The following is a 27,170-nucleotide window of genomic DNA, read 5'->3' as shown; positions in this document are numbered from 1 at the left end:
AAATTCAAACTTATGGTGGGAAGAAGAAGAAGAAACCAATAATTTTTCTAGACATATATATTTCACAGACATGGATATTTCACATTGTGACTTCATAAACAAACTACTCATTACTTCATAACTATAACAAACACATTACTATTTATACTCACTCACTCAGTCACTCAATATACCTAATGATTAAGGGAAAACACAAAAAATTAGGGAGAAAATGGAATTGGGATAAGCTTGAGAGGAAGTTTCTTAAAAACAGAAAGACCATTTTCTTCAGTCATATCCAACAACTCCCCATCTGGAAGCTTCCAATCAAACCAATGAAGAAGATTGGCCAATACATATTCAAAAGAAGCAATCCCAAATGACATTCCAATGCACTTCCTTCTTCCACTCCCAAATGGAATAAACTCAAAGTCGTGACCTTTGAAATCAATTGATTTCTTTTCCTCCATGAATCTCTCTGGTATGAACTTATCTGGGTTTTCCCACATCATGGGGTCTCTTTGAATTGCCCAAACATTGATCCAAACCGTTGTTTTTGGTGGAATATGGTAACCTTCAAGGTTGACACTTTCCATTGTTTCTCTTGGCAGCAAGAGGGGAAGAGGAGGATGGAGCCTTAGGGATTCTCTTATAACACATTTCATGTACTCCATTTTTTGAATGTCGATTGTTTCAATCTTTGGTTTTCGACCAACTATTGTTCTGACCTCCTCTTGAACTTTTTTCATGATTGTTGGGTTTCTCATCAGCTCTGCCATTGTCCATTCTAAACCTATTGCTGTCGTGTCCGTTCCACCTACAAACATATCCTGCATTTGCAATAATAGTCATAAAATAAAAATTGCTATATAAAATAAAAATGAGAGTGAAAGAAGTTCTTTAAATTAAAAGAAAAAAAAAGTTGCAAAAAATCAGGGAGTGAATTTATGTTAAAAAGAATTGAAGAGTTGAAAATTAATCAAAAGATGAGAGAGGCCATGAAATGATAGAAACTAAATATGAGAGAAAATTGTTAGTAAAAAAAGATAATTGTTGTAAATGGCTAAACCAACAAAGTATTTATAAATCTAAATATTTATTGATAGACTGTATTAGCTTACGGTGTCTATCAATATCTATCACTAATAAATCATGATATTTTGTTGTATTTGTAAATATTATTCTTTGTTCATTTTATTATATTCGATAGAGATACTAAGAAGCAGAGAAATTGTTATTAATAGTAAGACTCAGCTATAAATTATAAGGGAAGAGGGTATTGAAATTAATTTTTCTACTATACTAAGAAAATTTTCTCCATAAGAAAAGTTCCATCTTAATTAGTCTTAGAGATGTGATTACATGCTTTTCTTGATGTGAACGTTTATCTCGCATACAAAGAGTGCAAATATATAAATTATATTCAAAATATTATCATATATAAAATACTATTAAAAAATTAAAAATATAACAAAATATGTTAAAAGTCTATCAATATAGACGATGTTACAAATATTGGTTTATCAATGATGTGACATACCATAAAATTTATCCACGATAAAAGTCTATCATTAATAGATTTTGCTATATTTATAATTTTTTAAATTATTACTATATATTTAATTATTATTCTATAAAAAAAAATAGTTTAAACAAAAATGAAATTCTTCCAAAATATTTTTTTCTTGAGTAAATCAAAACTTGATTGTAAATAAATAATGGTGAGCATGTGAGAGAGAAAAGGAACAAAACCAGTAAAATTGCTTTGAAATCTTCCAAAGTGAAATGATAATGAAGAGCATCTTGTTGTTGCAATTTGAGCATAATCCCCACAAAATCCTTTTCATCACAACATCCATTATTATCATCACCCATCTTCAATTTTTCCCTACGTTCTTCAATCACTTTCTCAAGAAGCTTATCCAATGTTTCAAAACAAGCTTTGAGTTCTCCACGAAATCCTCTCAACACATCAATCCATCCAAACCAAGGAAAAGCATCCCCAACACAAAACCTTGTTAAAAGCACCATGGCCTTCCTTGTAACTTCACCAAACCCATCATTTTCTTCCTTAAATTTCTCACCCAAAACACATCTTCCCACTATATGGTTTGAAGTTGATACCAGAAGTTGGTTGAGATTGATCACACCAGACGACTCACCACCAATCCTTTTCACGAGCTTTCCAACTTCTTCATCTCTAATATATTGGAAATACTCAGCTCTTTTTGGACTCAAAAGCTCCAAAACAGACAATTTTTTGGCTTGTCTCCAATGCTCTCCATAGGAAGCAAGGGCCAGATCACGGCATCCATAAAATAAGGATTTTTCAGCTGTGCTTTGGGATCTGCTTGAGAAGATGATATCATGGGATTTCATTACTTCTTTTGCTAGTTTTGAAGAAGAGACAATGAGTGTAGGGGTTTGGCCAAGTTTTAGGAGCATTAGAGGGCCATATTTCTTTGAAAGACATGCCGATGAGCGATGTGGGAGGCTGCCTAATTGGTGAAGGTTGCCAATTATTGGGAGTTGTGGTGGTGATGGTGGTAAGTTCTTGATTTCTGGGTTTTTGGTGGATAAGAGTTTAAGTGAAATTAGGAAGAAGAGGAAAAGGAAGAAAAAGATGAGAGGAAAAGGGATGAGATTGAAGTGAATAATGATGCTTTGACCATATGGAGATTGAGTAATCTGGTGTAGAAGTTGGTGGAGATTTTTGTGGGATGTTGGATCCATTTACTCTCTTTTTCTAAGAGGGTATGGTTTTGTGAATTCCTTAAGTTCTATATCAAACTATATACATATATATATAACATGGAAAGGGGAGTGTGATAATTGACTATGAGGTGGAAGAAAATGTTGATTTACAAGTATAATCATCATCACGAAACTTTGATTTTTAATATAATAAGTAGAATTTGAGTATATATTGTCTTCTTCATACATCTCCTTTCAATCCTAAAACAAAAAAAGTTTCCAAAATAAATATCTTTTCTAAAAAAAAGAATTTGTTCGTGATAACTTAGTAATCGAATATTTGAACGCTACATAAAAATAGTTACATCCTAAAATGCCCTTTAAGTTACGTTTACTTAAAACAATGATCAAGATTCCATTAGAAAATAGTCAAACAATTGGACTAGAAGAAGTGATTTGTTGAGAAGCCTTAACGGCTAGAGAGAATGTCGAGACAAAACGTGTGCTTCCTTGCCTTGTATCTCGTGTAATGTGTTGGTATCTCACCTGGTCAGAATGCATTCTCTAGTCAGCTTGCGTAATGGTTAAATCGCCAACTAATGAACTCACTTGTCGCTTGGTCAAAACGCGTACTGCAAAACAGAAACAGGTTAGAAAAAGGGTTGAGTTGCGGATTTCGCTTTCTTTTAAGACGTTTTGCGGCTCTACTCTTTTTGTGCAAACATATTTGTATAGGCCCATCGTCTCAAGGATAAAACAGTTGTGTTCTTCAATTAGTTTTGCACTGAAACTAATCGGAATCTCAACACTCAATAAACACTCTAATGCTCGGAGTACTAAAAGAGAATTTTGGGAGAAAACTTTGGAGAGAAAGATATCATTGTGTTTGTTGTTATATAATCATAAGAAGAGAAAAGAATGAGACCCATATCTAGTAAGAGGGGAGAGAGGCTCCAACGACGGTTTTGAAAATTAAAAATAGTTTTTAGCAAAAATATATTATATTATTATTCTATTCCTATTCTCGATCGAGCTACAGCGGCAAAGCGTGTTGAGATATTAGCAAACCTACTTTTGCTTATCTTTTCACCCCTTCCAAAACTTGGTGCCCTTAGGGCCAAATCCATGAATGAATGTATGGGTTACAAAGGAGATTGGGAATGCATGTTTAAAATAAAATAATAATAAATATTTGCTAACTCAAAATTTTCATTTAACAATATTATCAAATTACTTTGTCAATTTACTTATTTTTAGTTGGTTTTCCAATTATTCTTTGTTCTCTCGTCATTGAGGAGTTTGAAGCCGGGTTGAATTTTCAAATAATTGTCCAAAACCCTTCTCCTAATATAACATTTTTGTACGTTCCAAATTTGCTTGCTTCACCATAAATAAAAAGATTTAAAAAAAAAAACATCCATATTGGTAATCTTAATTCAATATATATGATTGTTTAAATTTGAGAAAATGAAGAATGCGTAGGTGGAGATGACAATGCGGTGAGGATAACGGAGAGATTCGGCCGATTCTTGTTTCAAAATCGGAGGCGCCACCATATCCTAAAACAATACAAAATTTTTACGTCCGTTTACGAGTTAGGAGATAAGAGTTAAATTGTCTTTTCCTAATATATAAGGTTAGAGAGGATAAATTGACTTATCTTTCTCTCTTATTAAAACAAAGTAAAAGGCCAAAGATGTGTAAGAGAGTTTGTAGGCAGAGACAGAGAGGGGGTTGGTGAATTATGGAGAGATAGGACAACATAAATGGTCAATTCTTAGAGAATCAATTTTGTTGAATGAAGTTGAGTAATAACTTCATTTGTTAAGCTTTGATGCTTGGACGTATATCTTTCTTTCATAAATGGATAAATCTTTTTAACAATTTTAGTTTTAAACGTAATGGTATACTCGATATATGTTATATACATTATTCTTTAAAAAGACAATAAGTTTTAAATTACCATAAAAAGACACCTAACTACATGATTATGAATTACAATCACATTACAAAACAATCAACCAAGAGCCCTAATTAGTTTTACAAAAGAAATGAATCCAAACCAAATGTTCAATTAAAGTTCAAACCTTATTTGGTTTTATTTATAAACGCATTGGTTCTGAATTTTGGTACATTTCCTTTCTCGTAAAGTTATAGTTTTATTTTTATTTTAGTATTGGAGTCATTTTACTAATTGAGTATCACTTCTTCATAAATTGAAATTTGATGTTTTTGTTTATCTTCTTCCTAGCTATTTTTCTAGAAAAACCATGCTAATACATTTTTTTAATTTTTTTTTCCAATGTAAACTTAGATGTGCAATTTAATTAAAAAAAAAAAAAGGAAAAACCCAAACAAATCCACTGGACCGGTTTGGTTTTTGGTTGCAACCCATCTCTTCAGAACACATTTTTGGCCCTTCTTTTCATAATTGATATAACATTTCAAAAACATTTTGTGGATTGAAAGAAAGATTCTATGCGTCGGCAACAAGATGTAAATTATTTGTTACTTACCATAATATATAACATGTACACACATAGTTATTAATCAAACAAATGAATTTAGGTACGCATCCTGCTACTCAGCAATAGTGTCATATTATACGTCTGTCAACTATCGTATCTCAACATTCACCGTACAGCCAAATGTTGTAAAAAAAATTAAGTTAGTGTACTACTATCTTACTGAACAATCAATTCACACATTAGGAATCACGTGCAATTGTAAGCAACTTGTGCTACCATTGCAATAACTCTGCTTGAAGTAAGCATGCATATATATTTACAACATCACAGAGAAATACTTCTTTGTTTGGAGCCCGCATCGTCGATCAACAGGCTCGCCCACATTGCCAGCAGCTATACAATTGCATGAAAAAGAAGGTAGAACAGTGTAAAAAACTTGAATGCCAGTCAGTTAATAATGCGAGTCAACATATCCTCCTACTATCTCCTCAAGGGATCCCTTGTAAAGAATGGATGCCGTAAAGCTTCACGAGCCGTTAGTCTATGTGCGGGATCATATCGAAGCAACCATTGCACGAGATGAATCAATTTCCTCTCAATATTAAATTTGGTGCATACGTACATTTCCCATCAGATTTTCTATTCCACTAATTTGAATCGTTTTTTTTTTTTCTTTTTCTTTCTGTTTTTTCTTTAAATATTAAAAAAAATATATCACATTTTGTGTATATGATGGAGTTAGGGAATCATCTTAGGTATATTTATTTAAATCAAACTACTCTGTCCATAAAGGATGAGCTAAAAGTCCCACAACAAAGAAGTTAATTGCTTTAAGAATTTAAAATTCAAACTTATGGTGGGAAGAAGAAGAAGAAACCAATAATTTTTCTAGACATATATATTTCACAGACATGGATATTTCACATTGTGACTTCATAAACAAACTACTCATTACTTCATAACTATAACAAACACATTACTATTTATACTCACTCACTCAGTCACTCAATATACCTAATGATTAAGGGAAAACACAAAAAATTAGGGAGAAAATGGAATTGGGATAAGCTTGAGAGGAAGTTTCTTAAAAACAGAAAGACCATTTTCTTCAGTCATATCCAACAACTCCCCATCTGGAAGCTTCCAATCAAACCAATGAAGAAGATTGGCCAATACATATTCAAAAGAAGCAATCCCAAATGACATTCCAATGCACTTCCTTCTTCCACTCCCAAATGGAATGAACTCAAAGTCATGACCTTTGAAATCAACTGATTTCTTTTCCTCCATGAATCTCTCTGGTATGAACTTATCTGGGTTTTCCCACATCATGGGGTCTCTTTGAATTGCCCAAACATTGATCCAAACCGTTGTTTTTGGTGGAATGTGGTAACCTTCAAGGTTGACACTTTCCATTGTTTCTCTTGGCAGCAAGAGGGGAAGAGGAGGATGGAGCCTTAGAGATTCTCTTATAACACATTTCATGTACTCCATTTTTTGAATGTCGATTGTTTCAATCTTTGGTTTTCGACCAACTATTGTTCTGACCTCCTCTTGAACTTTTTTCATGATTGTTGGGTTTCTCATCAGCTCTGCCATTGTCCATTCTAAACCTGTTGCTGTCGTGTCCGTTCCACCTACAAACATATCCTGCATTTGCAATAATAGTCATAAAATAAAAATTGCTATATAAAATAAAAATGAGAGTGAAAGAAGTTCTTTAAATTAAAAGAAGAAAAAAAAGTTGCAAAAAATCAGGGAGTGAATTTATGTTAAAAAGAATTGAAGAGTTGAAAAATAATCAAAAGATGAGAGAGGCCATGAAAGGATAGAAACTAAATATGAGAGAGAAAATTGTTAGTAAAAAAGATAATTATTGTAAATGGCGAAAACCATCGATGTATTTATACTAGCTTACGAGTGTCTATTAATATCAATCACTAATTAACCATGATATTTTGTTGTGTTGGTAAATATTATTCTTTGTTCATTTTATTATATTCGATAAAAATACTAAAAAGCAGAGAAATTGTTATTAATAGTAAGGCTAAGTATAAATTATAAGGGAAGAGGGTATTGAAATTAATTTTTCTACTATACTAAGAAAATTTTCTCCATAAAGAAGGTTCCATCTTAATTAATTAGTCTTGAGATGATTATATGCTTTTCTTGATGCGAACGTTTATCTCGCATACAAAGAGTTCCATTATGTTATTTGCAAATATACAAATTATATTCAAAATATTATCATATATAAAATATTTTTTTAAAAAAATCAAAATATAACAAAATATGTTAAAGTTTATTAATATAGATAAATGTTGCAAATATTGGTTTATCACGGATGTGATATATCATAAAATTTATCGACGATAAAAGTTTATCACTAATAAATTTGGCTATATTTACAACTTTTTTAAATCGTTATTATATACTTAATTATTATTCTAAAATTGGTACCTATTATAACTATGAAGCAAAATTTAAGTGAACAGTGTTGTACATGCTTTCCTTTCAAGTTATACAAGAAAAAATGGTAGAGTTATTTACGTATTTATTATAACACAAATTTCTGTTTATGTAAAGAATAATTTGGTTGATAGGCATAATAGATTTTTAGGTATATTTTAAACCATTTTTAGAAAAGAATAGTCTACACAAAGATGAATTTCTTAAACTGATGTTATACCTAATAATTGATTGTAAATAAATAATGGTCAGCATGTAAGAGAGAAAAAGAAACAAAACCAGTAAAATTGCTTTGATATCTTCCATAGTGAAATGATAATGAAGAGCATCTTGTTGTTGCAATTTGAGCATAATCCCCACAAAATCCTTTTCATCATAAAATCCATTATTATCATCACCCATCTTCAATTTTTCCCTACGTTCTTCAATCACTTTCTCAAAAAGCTTATCCAATGTTTCAAAACAAGCTTTGAGTTCTGCACGAAATCCTCTCAACGCATCAATCCATCCAAACCAAGGAAAAGCATCCCCAACACAAAACCTTGTTAAAAGCACCATGGCCTTCCTTGTAACTTCACCAAACCCATCATTTTCTTCCTTAAATTTCTCACCCAAAACACATCTCCCCACTATATGGTTTGAAGTTGATACCAGAAGTTGGTTGAGATTGATCACACCAGACGACTCACCACCAATCCTTTCCACGAGCTTTCCAACTTCTTCGTCTCTAATATATTGGAAATACTCAACTCTATTTGGACTCAAAAGCTCCAAAACACACAATTTTTTGGCTTGTCTCCAATGCTCTCCATAGGAAGCAAAGGCCACATCATGGCATCCATAGAGTAAGGATTTTGCAGCTGTGTTTTGGGATCTGCTTGAGAAGATGATATCATGGGATTTCATTACTTCTTTTGCTAGTTTTGAAGATGAGACAATGAGTGTAGGGGTTCGGCCGAGTTTTAGGAGCATTAGAGGACCATATTTCTCTGAAAGACATGCCAGTGAGCGATGTGGGAGACTGCCAAATTGATGAAGGTTGCCAATTATTGGGAGTTGTAGGGGTGATGGTGGTAAGTTCTTGATTTCTGGGCTTTTGGTGGATAAGAGTTTAAGTGAAATTAGGAAGAAGAGGAAAAGGAAGAAGAAGATGAGAGGAAAAGAGATGGGTTTGAAGTGAATAATGATGCTTTGTCCATATGGAGATTGAGTAATTTGGTGTAGAAGTTGGTGGAGATTTTTGTGAGATGTTGGATCCATTTACTATCCCTTCTTCTTGAGGGTATGGTTTTGTGAATTCCTTAAGTTCTATATCAAGCTATATATAATGGAAAGGGGAGTGTCATTGACTATGAGGGGGGAGTAAAAAAAATGTTAATTTACAAGTTTAATCTTTTTCGCAAAACTTTGGGATTCGTGTCTTTATTCATAAATAACAAAAATAATACAAAATAAATATCTTTAAAAAAAAAAAAGTGTCGCATGATAATTTATAACCGAATACTTTAACGAGCTATATCCTAAAATTTACTCTAGATTGCATTTACCTAAAACAATGAAAAAATTATATATAAAGTTAGAATATTATCAAATTACTTCGTCTTTTAAATTTTTCTTTGTTCTCTAATCATTAAGGAGTTTGAGGTGGGGTTGAATTTCCAAATAATTTTCAAAAATCCCTTTTTTAATATAACATTTTTGTAAGTTCCAAATTGGTTTGCTTCACCATAAATAAATAAGAAAAGAAGAAAGAAGGAACATGTCCAAATTGGTAATCTTAATTTAATATATATGATTGTTTAAATTTAAGAAAATAAAGGTAGCGTCGGTGGAGATGATGATGCGGTGAAGATAACGGAGAGATTCGGCCGATTCAAGTTCCGAAATCGGAGGCGCCACCGCATCCTAAATAATACAAATTTTTTTTACCATTTAGGAGTTGGGAGTTAAATTGTCTTTTCCTAAGATATAAGGTTAGATGGGAGAAATTGACTTCTCTTTCTCTTTTTTTAAAACAAAGTAAAGGCCAAAGATGTGTAAGAGAGCTTGTAGGTAGAGAGAGGGGAGTTGGCGGGTTCTGGAGAGATAGGACAAGAAAAATGATCGATTCCTAGAGAATCAACTTTGTTGAATGAAATTGAGTAGTGACTTAATTTGTTAAGCTTTCATGCTTGGAAGTATATCTTTCTTTCATAAACGGATAGATGTACTCGTTGTATGTTATATGCATTATTCTTTAAATGGTATAGTGACTACAACTTTAACACCAAATTTTGAAATTGGATGATACTCTATGGAGCAAGCTTCATGTCACAATCCAACAGCCAAACCGAGGGATACAATAGTTTTCTATGAAGTTAAGAAAATGAGAACTATTAACCTCACGATAGGTTCTAAATTTCCATAAAAGCATACCTTACATTATTGATAGGCATGTTGTATTTATGTCGTATAAGAGCATGGAAAGTATTTTGGGATTGCTTCAATGATGTCTGATAAAAATTTCCATTCTCAATACTGATTATGAATTAGTCCTATTGATTATGAATTACAGCAAATAGATAGTCCATTTTGCTATAAATTGGAATTTAGACTTTTCTGCTTTTTTCTTCCTAGCAATTTCCCTAAAACAACCCATACTTACATACATTTTAATTTTTTACCATTGCAAACAAGGATATGCAATTTTTTAAAGAATGAAAAAAACAACAAAACAAATCCACTAGACCGGTTTGGTTTTTTGGTCACCTTTTTGTTACATACATGTTGCAACCCATCGCTTCAGAACACATTTTTGGCCATTACACTTTACATAATCGAGATATAACATTCAAAAACATTGTGGATTGAAAGAAAAATTCTATGAATCGGCAACAAGATGTAGATTAGTTGTTGCCATAATATAGCATGTGTGTACTCGGCAATAGGGTCATATTATACGTCTGTCAACCATCGTATCTCAACATTCACCGTACAGCCAAATGTTGTAAAAAAATTTAAGTTAGTGTACTACTATCTTACTGAACAATCAATCAACCCACACATTAGGAATCACGTGCAATTATAAGCAACTTGTGCTACCGTTGCATAAACTCTGCTTCAAGTAAGGATATATATTTACAACATCACAGAGATACTCCGTTGTTTCGAGCCCGCATCGTCACTCAACAGGCTCGCCCACATTGCCAGCAGCTATACAATTGCATGAAGAAGAAGGTAGAACAGTGTAAAAAACTTGAATGCCAGTCAGTTAATAATGAGAGTCAACATATCCTACTATCTCCTCAAGGGATCCCTTGTAAAGAATGGGTGCCGTAAAGCTTCACGGGCCGTTAGTCTATGTGCGGGATCATATCGAAGCAACCCTTGCACGAGATGAATCAATTCCCCGGCTGAATGGTCCACATGCTGCATTATCAAGTTCTGCATGTATTTTCACGAGATAATTAAGGTAAAATTTATAAACAACAAAGTCATGTACAACCATTATAACATCACCCATTAGAAAGAATACGAACCGGTAATCGAGCCAACTTTTGAACTGCCTTGATGCTATCCCTTGAAGTTGCACCTTCTGGCCAATCTAATCTACCTCTTCGTACGTATTTTTCTGCATGCCGGCTATGGTTACATACAAAATCAAAGAAAATACACATCAGCATTCTGCCTCCAGAGTCCGGAAAAGTAACATAACAAAGAAAAAAATGGCCACAAATAACTCACTCTACTTTCTTCAACATATCCTGTGGCAATGGACCAAGCACTCGCTCCATCATTGCCAAGTGCTCCAAGTTCTCGTGAGTTTGAAACAGAGCCTCACCCTACAAATGATTTCATGTTTAGATTTCAAATATACAAAACCTCCAGTTACATAATATATAGGATGTATTAAAAGAGAAAGAAACACATACCGAGCATAATTCAACAAGGATACAGCCAACGCTCCATATGTCACAAGGAAAACTCCATCCAAGACCTACATAATTGAATGTATGGTCAACACTCAACACAAATCAGAATATACAATGAAAACAAAAATGTAAAAAAACATGATCAGAATTACTTACCAAGAATAACCTCTGGTGCTCGATAATGGCGTGTAGATACAATGTAATTCTGATCTTGACGATCATAGGTAGTGCTACCAAAATCAATCACCTTAATAGAACTTGACTTGGGCACTCTTTTGAAGTTAGAACTGTCCCTTGGTGATCGAGATAAATTCTGAACAAAAGATCAAATTAATGATGAAAAGCCTGAACCCAAAATAGTTAGTCCGATCCTCCTCAAAAAGAGGACCATATTTTCAAAAAGGAAACCACAAATAAAACAAAATAAAAGTACCTTGTAGTCGTGCACTTTCACATAATCTCCAGAAACCAACAATATATTCTCTGGCTTCAAGTCAGTGTGTATCATTCGTAGGTCATGCATGACTGAATTTCAAGGGTCAATAAAAATATCAGGATACAGAACATAAAATTATAAGAAACTGACTCGTCAGACAATTTTATTAAAATTGAATTAAAAAAAATGAACATGTGGCAGATGGCAATAACTAATTTGAAGTGAAGAAATTTGTAGAGTTGAAATTTTGCAAACAAACAAAAGACACTAAGAATGAGGAAAGAAAAAAGGACTAAGTTCAATAAAATACTACACACATGCTACACATTCCAACAGTTGTCTGGCAATGTCACGAACTAGGTCAATGGGAAAGGAGCGATAATTGTTTTTCCGTAGAAAATCGTATAAGCTTGGCCCAAGCTTCTCAAACACCTGTTAAAACCATTTAAGTTCACCCACAAATTTTAACCCCCCATATTTGGTGGTGAATCCGGGAAATCAATCCATGATAAAACAGCCTTATACTTACAATACAGATATGGTTACGATAGTCAAACCAGTTCCGTATTTGAACACAACTGCAAGGAATAAAGCCATTTAACCATAGCCACAAAAATGACAAAAGCCACAGAGAACCAACATCAGCATATGAAAGAGTGCAAAAATGAAAAAACAACTCACCGGTTGCCACCTTTATCATGCTTTCCAAGCTGTTGCAACACTTCAATTTCTATCATAGCTGCATCACGGTATTTCCTGATTCCACGCACAATTTTAATTGCAACCATTTCCTTTTTCTCTCTGTCCCAGCATTCCAGCACTTGACCAAAAGTACCTTCTCCCATTTTGCTATGTATTTTATCTGCCAGAGAAGAAATGAATTGACCAAGTAAGAAAAAGAAACAGCAACCAGAAAAGAAAAGTTCGTAATTCCCAAAACCTCACTAGTACTAAACAATTCCAAATAAATAATGATTTTGAAAAGCACGACAAGTTGCATATGGGTTCATTTTTAAAAATAGAAAATAAAAAAACCAAATTAGGGTGAAGTTAATAATCTTTTAAATATCATCTTCAGTTGGAAGCAAAAGTTTAAAATATAGTCATCATTTAAATAAGCCAAGGAACTAATTCAAAAGAGATGGATCCTAGGGTGATCTATCTTGATAGCACATAAAAGTTTCTTTAATCATAGTCAAGTGTATTTACAGCGAGAAGTTAAATTATCTCCAAGCGCAAACATGTAATGCCCATCTTTGTCATCTTCTCGCCAGGGGGGAGAACCATTTCGTGCCACTCCCTTAACAAATAGTGGATTAGAAGAATGATCTGATGGTGCTCTTGTAGATGCAAAGCTTGGAATATTCGCAATCTCTTGTCCACAACATATTCCTACCTGAGCCTACACACAGTCACCCATTCATATAAAAGTTTGCCCTTCCTAAACCTAATATCCTCACCCAGAGTCTTCATTATCCATAAGGCAAAAGAAACTGCAAGATTTTTGTTGTATGGATACTTTGATATGCAAGAAATATAAGCCAGATGCATGGTAAACAGACACGGGTGGTGGAAAAATAAACGAAAAAACGCCAAGTACAACAGATCGTGGAATTGATCAACAATTGTGAGAAAAAAGCATTCATAAAAATAGAAACAAAAGTTTTGAGCCATCATCCATATGAATAAAAGGCAATACTTACCCGATCTGGCAAGTTAAATCATTCGAGCTTACATATAAAATAAAAACTTGTTAACTCAACAGATCAATAAAGAAACTACAAGAAAATAGTATTGACTCGTAGAACAAAAAACAGAATCTTTATAAACCGAGTAAAATCATATATATATAAAAGCGTAAATCAGCAATCAGAAAAGGCAAGTTTTAATTAAAAACGAAGACAAAACGAAAGGCTTGTAAAGCTACGTTGATCAGAGATTATACCTCGGTGGGTGACACTAACACATACCTAAACAAAGAAAAATCCGGCAGATCTAGATCTACAAAACCAAAATCAAGACAAAATAAAATCAGATCTGAAAGAGAGGATGGGAGATTATACCTTAGGGGCCTCAGGGACAACGTCCCAGCCCAAACGAGCCCTCTTTCGGGGCCTACGATCAAGATGTGTGTGAGGAAACTCGATCATGCGCTCCATCTCCATGATCTCGCAGAAGGAAGAAGGATTGAAGAAGTAGAATTGGGTGGGGGGTTTGGAGAAGGAGAAGGAGAAGGAGACGAGAAGAAATATTATTCCGCGAAAGGAAATCTGTGGAATGGAATTGAAACGCAACCCTAATTTTAACCTAACAACGAAGCATAAGGAGGATGAGAGGAAATCGAACCGTCCACGTTGCAAAGAAGGAACCGTAGATTTAGAGGGAATCTCATTTTCTAAACTCGGTCAATGATTTTAATAACCAAACCAGGGTTAAGGTTAACCATGGTTCGGTTTGCTTTTCTTTGTTTGTGCTACAAAAAGTATATGCCACACCGAATAGGATAAGATACCAAATTTTTTAATTTTCAAAAATACAAAATTAAATTGTTAAAATACCATATTGCCCTTGTAGTTTTTTATTTGCCTATATATTTAGGGTGTGTTTGGGGGAAGTAAAGAGTTATGGAAGAAAATGATTATAATAATCCTAGGATTATGATAATCCTAGTATTATGATAATATGTGTTTGAGGAATAGATTATTATTGGTAGTGTTGTGGTAATATGTGTTTGGGAGAGAAAATATGAAAGGTAGTGTTATGATGATATGTGTTTGGAGGAGGGATTATGATAGTAGTGTTATGGTAATATGTGTTTGGGAGAAGAGTTATGATTGTAGTAATTTAAAAAACAATAATAAATTTTTGATTGGATTGTTTGGGTAGGGTAACGTAGAGTTGTAAAAAAGTAAAAATAGGATAAGATAGAGTTATTTAGGGATTAGGATAACCCTATCCCCTTTATCATAATCCTTGGGCCAAACACGGTTTGGCCCAATTTCCTAATCCTTTTCCTCCTAAAACCCCACCCCAAACATACCTTAGCGTTAAATTGTTAAATTTACCGTCTTTACATCCAACCTCCCCTTTCAACCAAAAACACAATGCCTATCCTTCCTTCTTTCAACGAATCCTTCACCTCATTCTTCACATTCATCTTCTTCATTTCTCCCCTGATTCTCCTTCTAATCCCCTATCTCAAATCAAAACCCAACAAAAATCTCCCACCCTCCCCACCAAAACTTCCCATTATCGGCAACCTCCACCAACTCGGCCGCAATCCCCACCTCTGTTTCCGCCGCCTCTCCCAAAAATTCGGCCCCATCTTCCTCCTTCAACTCGGACAAATCCCAACTCTCGTAGTTTCATCTCCAAAAATCGCTAAACAAGTCTTCAAAACCCACGACCTCGCTTTCTCAAGCCGCCCTTTTCTCTTCTCCGCCCAACACATCTTCTACAACTGCACCGACATCGCTTTTTCCCCTTACGGTTCTTACTGGCGCCAAGTCAGAAAAATCTGCATCCTCCAACTCCTTAGCGCCAGAAGGGTTCAATCCTTTTCCCTCATTCGCCAGCAAGAAGTTGCCCGTTTGGTTGATAGAATTTCACACTCAAAGGATCGAGTAAATTTGTCGAGCTTGTTGGGGTTGTATGCTAATGATGTCCTCTGTCGAGCGGCGCTTGGGAGGGAATTTTCCGCCGGTGGTGAGTACCATCTTCATGGCTTTCAAAAGTTGCTTGAAGAGTATCAGATTTTGCTTGGTGGGTTTTGTATTGGGGATTTGTTCCCTTCTCTTGCTTTTCTTAGTAACTTCACAGGAATGAAATCTAGGCTTGTTAGAACAGCCAACGGGTTCGATAAATTGTTTGATCAAGTTATAGCCGAACATCTCGATCCCGAGAGAGAAAAACTGGAGGAGTCGCAGGATCTTGTTGATATTTTGCTTGAGATACAAAAGAATGGATCTGATGATAAAATTCCACTGACTATGGATAACGTTAAGGCCATCATTTTGGTATACAACACTTCTCTTTCCTCTGTTTTACTCTTTTACTTACAAAACTGATGATGTAAATGTGGGCAAGTTTTGTAGGATATGTTTGCAGCAGGGACAGACACGACATTTATAGCTCTTGATTGGGGGATGACGGAGCTCATAACACACCCAAATGCCATGAAAAGAGCACAAAGCGAAATTCGTAGAGTTGTTGGTGATAGAAGAAATGTAACAGAGAGTGATCTTTTAGAAATGCCTTACTTGAAAGCTGTGGTTAAAGAGGTGCTTCGATTACATCCACCGGCGCCAGTCTTAGTTCCGAGAGAAACTACGGAAGATGTGAGGATTGAAGGGTATGATATTCCAGCTAAAACAAGAGTTTTTGTAAATGCTTGGGGAATTGGGAGAGACCCAGAATCATGGAAGGACCCTGAAACTTTTGAGCCCGAGAGGTTTTTAGGAAGTGAGGTTGATTATGGAGGATTGGATTTTGAGTTCATTCCATTTGGAGCTGGAAGAAGGATTTGTCCAGGTATTACTATGGGGATAGCCACGATTGAGCTTGCTTTGGCTCAAATTTTGCACAGCTTTGATTGGGAACTTCCTAATGGAATTGAAGCTAAAGATTTGGATATGACTGAAGTTTTTGGTATCACAATGCATAGAAAAGCTCACTTGGAAGCTGTGCCAAAACCTTACTTTACGTAATCAACTTCTCTAGTTAATTAGATACTGATATTTCCATTATATGTACTTTTTTCTTTTTTAGTTTTCCAAGAGTTTACTTAATAAGATTAAGAATGATTCAAAAATAAAAAGAGGAGATATGTTTATTTTGTGGAAATTTTCCATTTTGGAGAATTTGATGGCCTCAAAATTTGTGTATTGTTATGTTCATGATTATAGTTTCATGCACTAACGTTTCTTCTACAAAAACTGAGGAAGTCTCCTCGATTGATATTCTACTTTTTCTTATTTTCAACATTTTTTTTCAGCTTTATTTTCAACTATGACTTTCATTTTTTAAGATTTTGAATTAATAAAAAAAAAACACACATACAAAAAATAACTTATGTTTATTTTTTACCTTCACTAAAAACAAAAAGCAGTAAATTTCATACAGAAAGTTCCAAAACAACACGGTGTAAAACAAAAGTTGTGATTTAAGGTTGGTGTCTATTTGTTTTTTCCAAAACAAACGCCTTAGTTTCTCAAGTTCGAATAATTATTTTAAATGGTTTCAACAACTATTTTTTTAAATGGGGTAGGGGCTGATTTAAAAATTTTAATTAGTTCACTATTATTGTTCGGATTCGACTTTTTCTTCTTCCTCCTCAACCTTCGACAATTGCCTTTGAATTGAGGCTACCAAAACTTCATGCAAATTTGTATATATCCTCATAAGGGATTTGTTCATTCTTTCTGGGTTTCAAAATTACAACTTTAACAACACCATGCATCTCTCTTTCTACCTCTTTTGGAATTTGGATATGGAAAAAAAAGTATATGGAATATCATACGACCCCGAGTTATATTTCATTTGATTGTGTGATTCTATTTAGTTACCAACAACACTTTTGTAACATTATTTTAGTGACTTATACGGCGCACAATGACAAGATACAAATCAATAACATATCCAAAAAAATATTTGCAAAACTGATCACATGGGCAAAGATTTTTAATCACATGTGCCTAAAATATTGATAGCTCAATAATGAGTAGAATCTCTCGACAGGCACACGGTCGGGCGTGACAACAATAAAATAAAGTAAGTAATATTAGATTAATCACTAAAATGATTAAAGGAAAAGACTATAACATAAGCATTAGTGCAAAATGCAACAATAAAACTTCATTCAACATATAAGTATTCTAATTAAAAATTTACATAACAAAAGTTTTATACATTAATCTTCTTTTGGACTAAATTTAGTCTCTAATATATCATTTTTTAGACATTTTATTTATTATGTTTTAACTATGGAGTTTCGTTTACAAAAGACAATTTAAGGCAGATATGAATTCAAGATTAGATTTTTGTGTTATCAATGGTTCTCTTAAATGTTCAAATTTTTCTTGTAATGTTCTCTTTTGTGTGTGTGTGTATATATATATATATTAGCTTTTCTCTTAATCACTAAACTAGCTCACTTAAAACTCATCTCCTTATAGGTTCACATTTTCTACAAATATTAATTACATATATAAACCAAATCATTTTTCAAGTTTGAAAATAATAATAATAATATATATATATATATATACCTAAAATTATGATTTTGCTAAATTTCGGGAGAAAATTAAACAAACACAAATTTCAAAAACTAAAATTATATATAAATGAAAATGATATCGTTACCAATAAAACCTTGAAGATTTTTATTGTGAAACTCTAACAATATAAAGCGTCTAATGCAAGCTCGATTATGTGCTTTTGAGTTACATTACCGATTAATAAAGGTAAATTTTAGTTCGCACCTCTTTACGTTTAGTCAATGACATAATTAGGATCACCATGTTTAGAAGTGGTTTGAATAAAATGAGTTTTCTTTCCCCTAATCCTAAAGCGTGAGAATGTCACATCTCAATACACCATAAATTAAACGATTCGTCAAGATTTACATAATACTCATATCATTAGTAAAACAAATTTAAAAATCACAAGATTGACATATTTGTTGTAATTCCCGACAAAATTAACACAAAATAAATGGCTCAAATGTTCTTCAAAGCGATCAAACTTAAAAAAAGAACTCAAATATGCCCAATAGAAGGAGGAAATATACACATTCCATAACTTTTCTTTTTGCTATTTTTACAAAAGCCCAATAATATAATACTATGCGAATATTAAAGTACAAATTAAAAAACAACTCAAGAGGAGGTGTAGGTTTGGTTGCATTTGAGTTCATTAGTTCTTTTGTGCTGTGTAGCTAACGAGTGTTGAGATGATAAATCAATTATTGCATACTAAAACCAAAAAAGAAAATGAAAGAATAAGAAGTTGAGATGGGACCATTTTCTATAGAGTAATTGTTTTGATAAAAATTTACCAAAAATATTTAGAATATTTTAGTAAATGTTTGTGTATATATATATAATGTTTGTGTATATATATATATAATGTTTGTAAATATCTTTTTGTCATAAATAAATGAAGGCGAAATAGATAGACAAGTAGAAAGAAAGTGTAAAGCTAAACATACCCAACGGATTCCAACGCAATGTTCATCCTTCCATGTCTCAATGAATCTCTCACCTCATTCTCCACACTCATCTTCTTCATTTCTCTTCTCCTTCTCCTTCTAATCCCCAAACTCAAATCAAAACCCAACCAAAATCTCCCACCATCCCCACCAAAACTTCCTTTAATTGGAAACCTCCACCAGCTAAACCACCATCCCCATCTCTGTTTCCACCGCCTCTCTCAAAAGTTCGGTCCCATCATCCTCCTTCAACTCGGACAAATCCCAACTCTCATAATCTCATCACCAAAAGTCACCAAAGAAGCCTTCAAAACCCACGACCTCTACTTCTCAAGCCGCCCCCTTCTCTTCTCCGCCCAACACATCTTCTACAACTGCACTGACATTGCCTTTGCCCCTTACGGCTCTTACTGGCGCCAAGTCAGAAAAATCTGCATCCTCCAACTCCTTAATGCCAAAAGGGTCCAATCCTTTGCCTTCATTCGACAACAAGAAGTTGCCCGTTTGGTAAAAAGAATCTCCCACTCCAACAATCCGGTCGATTTGTCCAACTTGTTAGCGATGTATGGTAATGATGTGATCTGCCGAATGGCGCTTGGGAGGGAATTTTCCGCCGGTGGTGCATACCATCTTCACGGGATTCAAGAATTACTCGAAGAGTTTCAGCTTTTGCTTCGTGGGTTCTGTTTTGGGGATTTGTTCCCTTCCTTGTCATTTATCAGTAATCTAACAGGGTTGAAATCGAGGCTTGTAAGGACGTTTAAAAGGTTCGATAAGTTGCTTGATCAAGTAATAGTTGAACATCAGAGTCCCGAGGGAGAGAAACTTGGAGAATCTAAGGATCTTGTTGATGTTTTGCTTGATATACAAAAGAATGGATCTGATGATAGATTTCCCCTGACTATGGATAATGTTAAAGCCATTCTTTTGGTATAACTCCATAAATTACTTTGTTTTCTTCTGTTATGATATATTGAAACTGACCGACCTATTTGGAAAACTTTTGTAGGACATGTTTATTGCAGGGACTGAAACAACGTTTACAGCTCTTGATTGGGGCATGACGGAGCTAATAACACACCCAAAGGTCATGGAAAGAGCACAAAACGAAATTCGAAGCATTGTTGGTGAGAAAAAAATTGTAACAGAGGATGATGTTTTAGAAATGCATTACTTGAAAGCTGTGGTTAAAGAGGTGCTCCGGTTGCATCCACCAGCGCCGCTTGCACTTCCAAGAGAAACTACAAAAAATGTGAGGATTGAAGGTTACGATATTCCAGCTAAAACAAGGGTTTTTGTGAATGTTTGGGGAATTGGAAGAGACCCAGAATCGTGGAAGAACCCAGAAAGTTTTGAGCCAGAGAGATTTATAGAGAATGAAGTTGATTACAGAGGGCTGGATTTTGAGTTCATTCCGTTTGGAGTTGGAAGAAGGATTTGTCCAGGTATTACTTTGGGGATCGCCATGATCGAGATAGCTTTTGCTCAGATTTTGCATAGCTTTGATTGGGAGCTTCCAAATGGGATTGAAGTTAAGGATTTAGATATGACCGAAGTTGTTGGTGTCACAATGCATAGAAAAGCTCACTTGGAGGTTGTAGCAAAACCCTACTTTGGTTCATCCATCACAAATTAATTACTATTACTTTTGTTACGTTTAAATTTTGATTTTAATATGTGGTTATTTAAGCAAATTTCAATATAAATTAAACTTGGACTAACTAAATTATCGAATACTGGAACAAATATTATATGAAAAAAAAAAAAAAAAAAGAAAGAAAAGATGAATCCCAAAGTGAAGATTCACAACATATCTTGGCTAAGCTTAACCACACAACTTAAGGTGGCATGAAAATTATGTGTATGTTTGGATAGGAAATTTGGGTGTCCAATCAAATGAGAGTTACACACTTCTTGTTTTGGATCTTTGGAAGAGGACAATTCAAATTGGAGAATAGGAGGAGCTTCAGTTTTTTTAAACAAAGAAGGCCTTTCGTATTCACATGAATTCATTCATTCATTCATTTATTCTTTAACTATTGTGATCATGGGGATGGAATTAAATTTCCAACTTTGATATTGATGGTATAGACTGTTATTCTATTTTATTCATTCATTAGTTTTAAAAAATCAAGTTTATAAATATTTATTCTTCTAATTTTTTTATTATATACTTTTTGTTAATGTTTTATAAAATTAAGCTGAGTTTTCAAAACTAAATAGATATTAGTGTATTAAACTTATTCTTATTTTGAAATTTAGCTCCGAATCTAACATTTTTTACGTTGAAAAATGCAAACTATCGAAAGAAATTGAGATAACACGACCTAATAATATTAGATAATAAATATATATATAATAACAAAAATAGGTCTAATATTATTTTTTAAAAATTTATAACTATTAAAATATAGAAATTATAACTGATAAAAAAAAAAACTCAAGCTATTTGCAAAATTAGTTTTAAAAATTTCAACTTTATTATTGATAGACCTTATCAATTCTTGATATCATTGATACTATCGATATCTATCTAGACGGTAAGAAAGTGTTGAAAATTTTGGTGACTTGTGAATATTTGGATTAATATATTTTGTATCAATATCCTCGATAGGCTCACACAGCCGTGCATGGCAAGTACGGACACAAGATAGCTCACTTGGAAATTGTGGCAAAGCCTTACTTTGCCTCATCCCTCTCCAATTAACTACTTTTCGTTCCGATCAAAATATCATTTTCGTATTCTTATTTTCGAGTTGGTTCAGTTTTAGTTTTGTTCAAGTTTATATACATGTTTCAATAAATTTTAGAGTTAGTTGTATCAATTTAAAAGTAGATTATTGGAAACTCTAAGTTTTCCTAAGTGTACGAATTAACACTCTATTTTAAACTAAGTTCAAATAATATTAAAAAATATATAATTATGTTTCAACGGGAACCTCTGAATTATTAGAAGTGAATCATGCCATCACATAAACTTTTTCATTTATTTGAATCCAAATTCAACCTAAATGAGTTGATAACCACTTCTGAATATTGATTAAACATAAATTCCACTTAAATTAATTTAATATTAAAATTTACGCTTTCAAGTAAAAGTTCATAAAATTAAAAACATCTTTCCTAGTTATTTTGATAATTACAAAACTTAATTACAAAATTGAATTTAACCATTTTTAAATCAATCTAAAATAGACCATCTATTCCTATATCTTAAGAAGAGTAATAGCCGCACATTGCAATATGACTTCGTAACCCTAACAAAATTGTCTGGATGTTATGAAATGAGTTTGTATATAGAATGAGAGGTTGTGAAATCTTGCATTAAATTTGAGGACGTACAATGTCGAGTTACGTTCGACTTCAAGTATGATTTTTTTTTTATGAGTATAAATCTTGTAGTTATGTTTACATGAAAAATAAGTTATGCTCGATTCGATTAAAATACTGACTTCTTCACCAAAATACATCTAATATATAACATGTGGTTTAAAATGAAATAGAAAGCTAACAAATCAGAATGAATAATAATACAAATTGTCCTCTTCATTAAAAACAATGCAAATGAGATAAAAGACAAAACTAACCTTACCCACAACTGACCAATCAGAAAGTTATTAAACAAATATGTAACACATGACAAAATAACGAATTAAATATAATGTAATTGAATCAAAGTGAGTCTTACGTGATTACTTTTGTTGTTGTTTATTTTTGTTCCTTATCTATTCCCGTCCAAATTAATTTAGAAACAAAAACGATACTTCAATTTATAAGTAGACGGTGGTTAATCCATTTTGATAGGGTAGAATTTACAAATTTTATTTTTTAAGGTTGAATTATAGAAGATAGTGTATGTACTCCATTTTTTTTGAATATGTTCCCATTAATATTATTTTAGCTCAAATTCGAAAATTCTTCACTTTTATTTTTAAACTTTAAAATTGTAATATATTCATTTTTATTTTTGAACTTTAAAATTGTTTAAAATATATATTTTTCCTTTAAACTATCGATGAAAACTTGAGAGGAGATAACTATAGTGTAAAAATTAGAAAACATAATAATTTTTTTTACAACCTATAAGAATGATTATGATTGTTATTATATATTACTTTGGATTAGAAAACATAATGTTTTTACAACTATAATATTATCATGATATTGTTGTTACAAAATGAGTATAATTAAAATTCTTTACCTTGGATTGTCTTCTTTATCATTAACTGTTGTATCATCATGGTTACAATAACTACGACATATCATAATATTATCTTACTCTAATAATAGCATCATCTGTAATGAGAATGGTAATAGTAAAGGTAACTACAGACAAAAATTGAAAAATCGTTCAAACATGTCTGGAAAAAAAACTAATAAGTACTTCTGCATACATTTTCAAACGCCATTAGATTGATCGCTCTTTGCTCCTCATATTCTTTGATTGCACTCTTGACGTCTAAAAGATGAAGAGAATTGTGATTTAAATTTCTCACACACATACATGCAATGCACCTAAAATTTCACTTTTCCAAATACATTAAACATAAGGTAACTAAGCACAATAATGTATAAAACAATCCGCCATATATAATATATATGTGACGAATAATTTATTAACATTGTCATTATTATTATTAATATTTATCATTTTTTCTAAAGAAAAAACGTACCAAATTATAAGGTTTCCTCCTCCTTTCATGCGAATGCCATAGTTAACATTAATTAAAGAATGCTATTTAGAAAAAGAAATATGTTTCAAATAAAGTTTGAGAATATATATACACACACATATACCAATGGTATATAAATAAAGTTTCATATTCAACTTTGCTATATAAATATTTTCATTTGAGAGATTAATGTTCTTTTTTTTTTTTTTTTTCTAGAAATATATGAAAGTTTTTAGTCTTTTATTTTAATTTGTCCTTCCCCTCTTTATTTCTTATGAATTATTTTACAAGGTTGATATGTATATTGAAATATTACATTATATGTTTTCTAAAAAAATTGATCATGTATAATTTACTTTTTAAAAAATTATATTTTACCCAAAAACATAAAAAAAATTTAAAATTTAAGTTATAAAAATAAAAGATTTATACGAGCTTTGGTCATGTATTTAACTGGTTAAATTTTGATCAATAACTTTTATAATTATTTTTTTATCAAAATAAATTGTAAATTTATTTTCTAAATTAAAGAAAAAAAAAGCTCCAACATATATTATATAAGAAAATGCAACCATCGTATTAAATACCGATTTTAATAATGAAGAATTGTTAAAAATAATAAATTTGACAAAATAAAATTTTAGATTCTATCAATAATAGATATTGATAGACACTGATATATCATTGACATTGATAAACAGTGATAAAAATCTATCAATTTCTATATCAAAAAATTTTGCTATAACTCGTAAATATTTTAATTTATTTTGTTATTTTTGAAAAGTTAATTATAAATATTCTTAAGTAACAATGATTTTATACGTTTTTATAATTATGATCTTCTTTGAGTTGTTCTAATATTTTTATGGACGAAAATTAGTCTATAATATATCTCTATTTTATACATTAGATTTATCATGTTCGAATTACTACGGAGATTCGTCTACAAAAGATAATTATTTAAGGTACATATTGATTCAAGATTAGATTTTTGTGTGATGGATGATTATCTTAAATGCTCAAAATTTTCTTGTAATGTTGTCTTGTGATATATATTTTATCTTTTACTCTTTGACGACTAAACTAGCTCACTTAAATTCATATATTTAGATTATTTTCAAAATAATACATTGTATACATTGAAAATTTAATTAATTGAGGCACAAGCTCCCTTTTCTCAATATTAAAATGTTTTAGAAGGAGTAAAAAACAAAATTTAACACGTAAACAATTGAATGGAATGTACACTTATTTAATAATGGCCAAATAGATTGAGAAGTAGAAAGGACCGAAAGCTTAACATACCCAACAGATCAACACACAATGTTCATCCTTCCATGTCTCAATGAACCTCTCACCTCTTTCTCCACATTCATCTTCTTCATTTTTCTTCTCCTTCTAATCCCCAAACTCAAATCAAAACCCAACCAAAATCTCCCACCATCCCCACCAAAACTTCCTCTAATCGGCAACCTCCACCACCTAAATCAACATCCCCACCTCTGTTTCCGCCGCCTCTCCCAAAAGTTCGGTCCCGTCATCCTCCTTCAACTCGGACAAATCCCAACTCTCATTATCTCATCACCAAAAATCGCCAAAGAAGCCTTCAAAACCCACGACCTCTCCTTCTCAAGCCGCCCCCCTTCTCTTCTCCGTCCAACACATCTCCTACAACTGCACTGAAATTGCCTTTTCCCCTTACGGCTCTTACTGGCGCCAAGTCAGAAAAATCTGCATCCTCCAACTCCTTAATGCCAAAAGGGTCCAATCCTTTGCCTTCATTCGACAACAAGAAGTTTCCCGTTTGGTTAACAGAATCTCCCACTCCACCAATCCGGTGGACCTCACGAACCTCTTGGCAATGTATGCCAATGATGTGCTCTGTCGAATGGCGCTTGGGAGGGAATTTTCCACCGGTGGTGAGTACCATCTTCATGGGATTCAAGAGTTACTCGAAGAGTATCAGATTTTGCTTGGTGGGTTTTTTTTTGCGGATTTGTTCCCTTCTTTGTCGTTTATCAGTACGCTAACGGGGACAAAATCGAGGCTTGTGAAAACGTTTAAAGCGTTCGATAAGTTGGTTGATCAAGTAATTGCTGAACATCAGAGTCACGACCGTGAGAAACTTGGAGAATCTAAGGATCTTGTTGATGTTTTGCTTGATATACAGAAGAATGGTTTTGAAGATAAATTTCTCCTTACTATGGATAACGTCAAAGGCATTATTTTGGTATAACTCCTTACTGTGGATAACGTCAAAGGCATTATCTTGTCGATGTTTTGTTATTATATTGAAACTAATTGAGCTATGTTATGTGGGAAATTTTTGTAGGATATGTTTGTTGCAGGAACTGACACGACTTTCATAGCGCTTGATTGGGGGATGACGGAGCTCATAACACATCCAAACGTCATGAAAAGAGCACAAAGCGAAATTCGTAGAGTTGTTGGTGATAGAAGAAATGTAACAGAGAGTGATCTTTTAGAAATGCCTTACTTGAAAGCTGTGGTTAAAGAGGTGCTCCGATTGCATCCACCAGTGCCGGTTTCGGTTCCGAGAGAAACTACAGAAGATGTGAAGATTGAAGGTTACGATATTCCAGCTAAAACAAGGGTTTTTGTGAATATTTGGGCAATTGGGAGAGACCCAGAATCGTGGAAGGACCCTGAAAGTTTGAGCCAGAAAGGTTTTTTGAGAGTGAAGTTGATTACAAAGGGTTGAATTTTGAGTTCATTCCATTTGGAGCTGGAAGAAGGATTTGTCCAGGTATTGCTATGGGGATAGTCACGATTGAGCTTGCTTTGCCTCAAATTTTGCATAGCTTTGATTGGGAACTTCCTAAAGGAATTGAAGCTAAGGATTTGGATATGACTGAAGTTTTTGGTATCACAATGCATAGAAAAGCTCACTTGGAGATTGTGGCAAAGCCGTACTTTGCCTCATCCCTCTCCAATTAACTACTGTTCATTCCGATCAAAATATCATTTTCATATTCTTACTTTCGAATTGTTTCAATTTTAGTCGAAATTTCTAAATGTCTTATTGAAGGTTATGTACTTTCAATATAAATTTTAAATTTAGTTCGTAAAGTTGATTTAATGTGAAAATATTTCAATTCATGTCAACTTCTACCGTTTGTATCAAATTGAAAGTGGTTATCAACTCATTTGGATTGAGTTTAGTTCAAATAAATAAAAAGTTTATGTGTTAGCATGGTTCATTTGTAATAACTTAGAGATTTAATTGAAACAACTAGATATTTCTTTCACTATTATATGAACACTAAGTTTGAAATAGATTGCTTAAACCCTAAACCCTAAATCGAAAAAGCA

General features: G+C 33.0%; 6 protein-coding genes across 10 annotated transcripts; 3 read left to right on the top strand and 3 right to left on the bottom strand.

Moving 5' to 3' along the window:
• Positions 1–32: 32 nt before the first annotated feature.
• LOC103488935 (phenylacetaldehyde oxime monooxygenase CYP71AN24-like) lies at positions 33–2,763 on the bottom strand. Its single transcript, XM_017044554.2, has 2 exons — positions 1,732–2,763; positions 33–809 (listed from the first exon to the last, which is right to left on the bottom strand). Exons 1-2 carry the CDS (start codon positions 2,710–2,712, stop codon positions 201–203), a joined length of 1,590 nt encoding a protein of 529 aa, XP_016900043.2. The 5' UTR covers positions 2,713–2,763; the 3' UTR covers positions 33–200.
• A 3,251-nt stretch (positions 2,764–6,014) lies between these two features.
• Positions 6,015–8,980, bottom strand: LOC103488951 (phenylacetaldehyde oxime monooxygenase CYP71AN24-like). The gene is made up of 2 exons (XM_008447918.3): positions 7,890–8,980; positions 6,015–6,791 (listed from the first exon to the last, which is right to left on the bottom strand). Exons 1-2 carry the CDS (start codon positions 8,868–8,870, stop codon positions 6,183–6,185), a joined length of 1,590 nt encoding a protein of 529 aa, XP_008446140.2. The 5' UTR covers positions 8,871–8,980; the 3' UTR covers positions 6,015–6,182.
• A 1,544-nt stretch (positions 8,981–10,524) lies between these two features.
• LOC103483972 (serine/threonine-protein kinase AFC2) lies at positions 10,525–14,251 on the bottom strand. Of its 5 annotated transcripts, none has more exons than XM_051080141.1 (11): positions 14,021–14,251; positions 13,167–13,359; positions 12,639–12,819; positions 12,487–12,535; positions 12,275–12,389; positions 11,955–12,046; positions 11,678–11,834; positions 11,522–11,586; positions 11,334–11,431; positions 11,125–11,231; positions 10,525–11,033 (listed from the first exon to the last, which is right to left on the bottom strand). In XM_051080141.1, the coding sequence occupies exons 1-11, from the start codon at positions 14,120–14,122 to the stop codon at positions 10,960–10,962; spliced, it is 1,233 nt and encodes a 410-aa protein (XP_050936098.1). In that variant the 5' UTR covers positions 14,123–14,251; the 3' UTR covers positions 10,525–10,959. The 5 variants fall into 5 exon arrangements, with proteins under 5 accessions (XP_050936098.1, XP_008439081.2, XP_050936099.1 ...); XM_008440859.3 differs by having other exon boundaries at positions 11,129–11,231; positions 14,021–14,246; XM_051080142.1 differs by having other exon boundaries at positions 11,129–11,231; positions 13,903–14,094.
• Positions 14,252–15,032: 781 nt separating this feature from the next.
• On the top strand, positions 15,033–16,891 carry LOC107990306 (cytochrome P450 71AP13-like). The gene is made up of 2 exons (XM_017044466.2): positions 15,033–15,973; positions 16,052–16,891. The coding sequence occupies exons 1-2, from the start codon at positions 15,062–15,064 to the stop codon at positions 16,661–16,663; spliced, it is 1,524 nt and encodes a 507-aa protein (XP_016899955.2). The 5' UTR covers positions 15,033–15,061; the 3' UTR covers positions 16,664–16,891.
• Positions 16,892–18,725: 1,834 nt separating this feature from the next.
• On the top strand, positions 18,726–20,826 carry LOC103488960 (cytochrome P450 71AP13-like). Its single transcript, XM_017044655.2, has 2 exons — positions 18,726–20,094; positions 20,174–20,826. Exons 1-2 carry the CDS (start codon positions 19,183–19,185, stop codon positions 20,798–20,800), a joined length of 1,539 nt encoding a protein of 512 aa, XP_016900144.2. The 5' UTR covers positions 18,726–19,182; the 3' UTR covers positions 20,801–20,826.
• A 4,503-nt stretch (positions 20,827–25,329) lies between these two features.
• LOC103483984 (cytochrome P450 71AP13-like) lies at positions 25,330–27,055 on the top strand. Its single transcript, XM_017044843.2, is given in 3 exon segments — positions 25,330–26,067; positions 26,170–26,506; positions 26,509–27,055. Coding segments are annotated over 3 exon segments (993 nt in total). The 5' UTR covers positions 25,330–25,698; the 3' UTR covers positions 26,796–27,055.
• The last annotated feature ends 115 nt before the right edge of the window (positions 27,056–27,170 follow it).

The sequence above is a fragment of the Cucumis melo genome, chromosome 12, assembly GCF_025177605.1.
Source record: "Cucumis melo cultivar AY chromosome 12, USDA_Cmelo_AY_1.0, whole genome shotgun sequence".
In the NCBI taxonomy this organism is placed as follows: Eukaryota; Viridiplantae; Streptophyta; class Magnoliopsida; order Cucurbitales; family Cucurbitaceae; genus Cucumis; species Cucumis melo.
Note: the sequence above shows the minus strand (reverse complement) of the source record. Positions and strands in the feature narration are given on the sequence as shown.

Coding starts and splice junctions, on each gene's coding strand:
- LOC107990306 (XM_017044466.2), top strand. CDS start 15,062: ATGCCTATCCTTCCTTCTTTCAACGAATCCTTCACCTCATTCTTCACA. Junction 15,974..16,051: donor ACGTTAAGGCCATCATTTTG/GTATACAACACT, acceptor CAAGTTTTGTAG/GATATGTTTGCAGCAGGGAC.
- LOC103488935 (XM_017044554.2), bottom strand. CDS start 2,712: ATGGATCCAACATCCCACAAAAATCTCCACCAACTTCTACACCAGATT. Junction 810..1,731: donor ATTTCAAAGCAATTTTACTG/GTTTTGTTCCTT, acceptor TTGCAAATGCAG/GATATGTTTGTAGGTGGAAC.
- LOC103483972 (XM_008440859.3), bottom strand. CDS start 14,122: ATGGAGATGGAGCGCATGATCGAGTTTCCTCACACACATCTTGATCGT. Junction 11,835..11,954: donor TGAAAGTGCACGACTACAAG/GTACTTTTATTT, acceptor TCTTTTGTTCAG/AATTTATCTCGATCACCAAG. Junction 11,034..11,128: donor AAAAGTTGGCTCGATTACCG/GTTCGTATTCTT, acceptor AAATACATGCAG/AACTTGATAATGCAGCATGT.
- LOC103488960 (XM_017044655.2), top strand. CDS start 19,183: ATGTTCATCCTTCCATGTCTCAATGAATCTCTCACCTCATTCTCCACA. Junction 20,095..20,173: donor ATGTTAAAGCCATTCTTTTG/GTATAACTCCAT, acceptor AAACTTTTGTAG/GACATGTTTATTGCAGGGAC.
- LOC103488951 (XM_008447918.3), bottom strand. CDS start 8,870: ATGGATCCAACATCTCACAAAAATCTCCACCAACTTCTACACCAAATT. Junction 6,792..7,889: donor ATATCAAAGCAATTTTACTG/GTTTTGTTTCTT, acceptor TTGCAAATGCAG/GATATGTTTGTAGGTGGAAC.